Source organism: Ammodytes marinus, assembly GCF_949987685.1.
Source record: "Ammodytes marinus genome assembly, chromosome: 19".
In the NCBI taxonomy this organism is placed as follows: domain Eukaryota; kingdom Metazoa; phylum Chordata; class Actinopteri; order Uranoscopiformes; family Ammodytidae; genus Ammodytes; species Ammodytes marinus.
Genome location: NC_137223.1, coordinates 26,296,923 through 26,299,422, shown reverse-complemented (window position 1 = coordinate 26,299,422; position 2,500 = coordinate 26,296,923). Strand labels below are relative to the sequence as shown.

Sequence of the window (2,500 nt, the reverse complement as noted above, 5' to 3'; positions counted from 1 at the left end):
ATTCAGTTGCACCAGAGTAAAGTTGAAAACTCTTCTAAATTGACTCATTTTCTTTCATTAGTCGCTTTAACCTATAACATTACAGAATGCATATTCTCTTTTGATATTCAGATATGCATTATAAACATGTTAATTAAGCCGATTTATTGATTTTTTTTTTCAATTATCATTGCGAATACAAAAAAAACCTATCAACTTTAGGAAGCACTTTCATATCCCACGGACCCCACCAATGTCCAAATCAAACCTACTCCCTTGGATGGATGGATGGATGGATGGATGGATGGATAGATAGATAGATAGATAGATAGATAGATAGATAGATAGATAGATAGATAGATAGATAGATAGATAGATAGATAGATAGATAGATAGATAGATAGATAGATAGATAGATAGATAGATAGATAGATAGATAGATAGATAGATAGATAGATAGATAGATAGATAGATAGATGGATGGATGGATGGATGGATGGATGGATGGATGGATGGATGGATGGATGGATATATAGATGGATGGATGGATGGATGGATGGATGGATGGATGGATGGATGGATGGATGGATAGATAGATAGATAGATAGATAGATAGATAGATAGATAGATAGATAGATAGATAGATAGATAGATAGATAGATAGATAGATAGATAGATAGATAGATAGATAGATAGATAGATAGATAGATAGATAGATAGATAGATAGATAGATAGATAGATAGATAGATAGATAGATAGATAGATAGATAGATAGATAGATGGATGGATGGATGGATGGATGTTTTGTCCCAAACTACAATGTAGAAGCTTTGTGAAACCTGTAGTTTGTAGAATACACCACCCTCATCCTCACCAGATGCCTGAACTACATATAATCTATCTATCTCAGTCATTTATCAAACCAAAGCCCTGTACATTTTATAACTAACTTCAGAAAACAAGCAGCATGAACTGTATAGGTCATACACACGTTTTGTGAAAAGTCACATGTGCCGACCTATTCACATGTTACTAGCACTGTTGGGAATGCTTTATGTCGGGAGAGAAAAGGCCATTCTACAGAGAAGAAAAACTAGGGGAAACGGACTGAACTTTGTCTATATTCTATTCTATGGGTTTCAATGGCAAGTTGCTGAGGGAAGGATTCTGTGAGGGGGGTCTGTGTGTGTGTGTGTGTGTGTGTGTGTGTGTGTGTGTGTGTGTGTGTGTGTGTGTGTGTGTGTGTGTGAGTGTGTGTGTGCCGATTCTTTACGTTCGGTCAGGTATAAAAGGAAAGGGAAAAGCGTTCAGTAGCACAACAGCAAACAGCAACTCTCACCTCCAGCCAACATGAGCAACACCGGAATGAACATGAGGGGAAAGGTACTGTTAAAACACACACACACACACACACACACACACACACACACACACACACACACACACACACACACACACACACACCTACAAACACACACACACACACACACACACACACACACACACACACACACACACACACACCTACAAACACACACACACACACACACACACCTACAAACACACACACGCACACACACACCTACAAACACAAAATTCGATCATGATACTCACTTTTCCTTCTCGTTTTTGTTTGCCTCTAACCTCTACCTTTATCTATCTATCTATCTATCTCTCTCTCTCTCTCTCTCTCTCTCTCTCTCTATCTATCTATCTATCTATCTATCTATCTATCTATCTATCTATCTATCTATCTATCTATCTATCTATCTATCTATCTATCTCTCTCTCTCTCTCTCTCTCTCTCTCTCTCTCTCTCTCTCTCTATCTGTTTGCCTCTCACCTCTAACCTCTATAACCTTCATGATTTCGCACCCTTTTTTTTCACCAGATCACCTTCTACGAGGAGAAGAACTTCCAGGGTCGCAGCTACGAGTGTATGAGCGACTGCCCCGACATGACCTCTAGCCTGAGCCGGTGTCAGAGCTGCAGGGTCGAGAGCGGCTGCTTCATGGTCTACGAGCGTCCCAACTACATGGGCAACCAGTACTTCATGAAGAGGGGCGAGTACTCCGACTGCATGAGCATGATGGGCATGAGGGAGAGCATAAGGTCCTGCCGTATGATCCCCATGGTAGGTTTAGTCTATCTATCTGTCTGTCTGTGTGTCTGTCTGTGTGTCTGTCTGTCTGTCTGTCTGTCTCTCTGTCTCTCTATCTATCTAGAGAAAAAACTCCCAGTAAAAATCCCTTTATCGAGATCATTATTTATCCTTCACCAAACAGCACCGAGATCTATCTATCTATCTATCTATCTATCTATCTATCTATCTATCTATCTATCTATCTATCTATCTATCTATCTATCTATCTATCTATCTATCTATCTATCTATCTATCTATCTATCTATCTATCTATCTATCTATCTATCTATCTATCTATCTATCTATCTATCTATCTATCTATCTATCTATCTATCTATCTATCTATCTATCTATCTATCTATCTGTCTACAGCATC

At 39.0% G+C, this 2,500-nt stretch overlaps 1 protein-coding gene across 1 annotated transcript in view; it reads left to right on the top strand.

The window, feature by feature from the left end:
• Positions 1-1,330: 1,330 nt before the first annotated feature.
• LOC307265741 (gamma-crystallin M3-like) overlaps positions 1,331-2,500 on the top strand; it is a gene marked incomplete at both ends in the record, with an annotated part of 2,071 nt that continues 901 nt past the window's right edge. The window contains 2 exons of the mRNA XM_080047536.1: positions 1,331-1,363; positions 1,872-2,114. Of these exons, the coding sequence (XP_079903662.1) occupies positions 1,331-1,363; positions 1,872-2,114 (276 nt within the window). The remainder of the gene's footprint in view (positions 1,364-1,871; positions 2,115-2,500) is intronic.